The sequence below is a fragment of the Phalaenopsis equestris genome, unplaced genomic scaffold (genome assembly GCF_001263595.1).
Source record: "Phalaenopsis equestris unplaced genomic scaffold, ASM126359v1 Scaffold000002, whole genome shotgun sequence".
Lineage (NCBI taxonomy): Eukaryota > Viridiplantae > Streptophyta > Magnoliopsida > Asparagales > Orchidaceae > Phalaenopsis > Phalaenopsis equestris.
In genome coordinates, this window is record NW_018164444.1 from 6352485 (window position 1) to 6354896 (window position 2412).

Consider the following 2412-nt stretch of genomic DNA (forward strand, 5'->3'; position numbering starts at 1 on the left):
ACTATTTCTTTCATGAAGTTAAGTGCAAATAAATAGGGAAATGTACTTTGTTGGGTGTAGAATTGGAAATTTCTAGGGTGAAAAACTAAAAATCCTCAATTCGATCTTAGTGTTTAAAAACTAAAGCGAGAGTTAGCCTTCAGGAGAGTTAGCCTTCAGGGGAACCTTCAGGGGAACGGAAGTGGGAGCTTTGGAGTGGGAGTCAATATCCTCCTAGCCTAGCCACTTATTTAGGGAATAAACCTAAGATTAGTCAATGATTTTCTATAACACTGAATAAGGGTAGAAAATTAAAATTGTTCTTATTTGGCACAATAGAAATCTAAACCATTTATATCATCTCATTTCACCAAAAAGCTCATTGTAGTGAGAAAGATGTTTTTTTCATATTAGAAAACTTCATCAGATAAACATAGTTTAGTAGTTACTATTTTAAACTCTACATTTAAGTTTTTCTAGTAGTTAATAATTTAGTTTTATTTTCATCTTACACATTCAAAATTAGTGACAGTAATTTTATTTGATTTCTGTGAATTTCCTAGTTAATTTATCATTTCAAATTTAAACATTCCCCGTGGGATTGATGTTTGAGACTTAAACAGAATGTCTTATATTACTTGATAATGGTATGTATACTTGTGTAGAATCCCAATTTTAAGAGCTTAACTTTATTGCTTAACTTTATTTATAAAATACCACATCAAGTTTTTGGCACCGTTGTAAAGCGGAGTCAATTTTATAAATTTTACACAACTATATTCAACCGAGATCATAAATCCTCTAATTTTTCTTAGGCTATTTGCGTGATTGTATGTTGTGCAAATTTAAATCCTAAAATGTAAAATAAATTGTTGGTGTAGAACATTAAATAACACCACTCTAAAAAAAATATAAAGTCAAACTACATGACACTTTTGGAAGTCACTGATAATGATCTAAACGAGCCGAACACGAGCGAGCCCTTAACGAGTTGAACACGAGCTGTTTGTGAACAATAAGCCGTTTTGTCAGCCTTAGCCACCGAGGTCTTCTCGGTATCTCTGACATCCCATACATTTCGCTCATTTGAATTCCAGAAATAATTGTTCCACATTGAGCCTTTTCCCAGTTGATTTTCTTATAATCAATCGTTAATTCTTGATGACAAAACCATAATCTAAATCGATAGTTTTCTTAAGTGATTTTGATCGCTTAAGATGTAATTAACTATACGGGCTTATACATATCGAATAATTAGTAACCCACAAAATTTAAACCCCATCCAGTCTTCGCGCTAGATATGAGAACAATTAGTTGAGCTTTTTATCAAGTTTTTTCTCGTTTTTTGAGTTGAAGTATTAATTATAACATTATGTTTGATTATTTAAATTATTAAATATATGAGATATGTTGGTACTCATTTATTCTTTTTAAATGAAAATTACATTTTCAAAATTAAACTATATTTATTAAATTAAATCATTTTTAAAATTATTAAATCTTATAAATCAAAATAAAACCAAAGAGCCAAACCTGAACTAGCTCAAAAAAGTTTTATTTAAAACAATTTAAGACAATATATGAGTCCCCAAGATCCGCTAAACATGTTTTTTCAGATTAATCAACTCCTGCATCAAATTCTGGATCTCCTCAAACGATGACCCCTCCTTGTCCACAGCTATCTTGGCCATTTCCGCAAGCATCTTCGCTCTCATCTTCCTCTCCTCCGCCTTCTCCCCTTTGCCCATCACCTCCCTCACCGCCGCCTCAATGGCATCCGCCTTCACCACCGGCCTCGCTTCAGCAACAAAAGTGTGTACCTTCGCCCACCGCCACCCCAACCTTAACAACCTCCACCAAAAACTTCTCATTATAGAATTGATCTGCATTCAACGGTGGGTAACCCCGCACTAATCCCCTCTAAGGTCGAATTCCACCCACAATGAGTCACAAATCCCCCAACTGCAGCATGATTCAGTATCAACACTTGTGGCGCCCATTCTCTTATCACCAATCCCGTCCCATGAGTTCTCTTCTCAAATCCGTCCGGAACCCAATCGTGACCTTTGTCACTCACCACCCAAACAAACGGATGCCCTGCGGCTTCGAGCCCGAGCGCCATTTCTCTCAGCTGCTCTGCCGAGAAACTGCTACCGCTGCCAAAGCACATGTACACGACTGAGCCTGCTGGTTTTTTATCCAGCCATTTCAAACACTCGTTAGCGGAGGCCGACTGCTCCCTACCACTTGTTGTCTTGTTGTCCCCCATCTTGTAGAGAGAAGCAGGGCCAACGTTCCACGCCCTCCCCACCTCTTTGCGATATTGGTCAGCATATTCAGGCTCTAGCTCGTAGAAGCTGTTCACCAACGTCCCATAATTCTTCGGTTCCAACTCCACGGCCTCATTAATAATCTCCAACAAGAACTCAAAGG

The 2412-nt window shown here is 37.4% G+C and overlaps 1 protein-coding gene across 1 annotated transcript; it reads right to left on the reverse strand.

Moving 5' to 3' along the window:
• Window positions 1-1518: 1518 nt before the first annotated feature.
• Window positions 1519-2410, reverse strand: LOC110039379 (UDP-glycosyltransferase 73B4-like; the record flags this gene model as incomplete). The annotated part of the gene is given in 3 exon segments (XM_020744417.1): window positions 1519-1803; window positions 1805-1876; window positions 1878-2410. Coding segments are annotated over 3 exon segments (831 nt in total), but the record flags the coding sequence as incomplete, so codon positions are not given.
• Window positions 2411-2412: the final 2 nt, after the last annotated feature.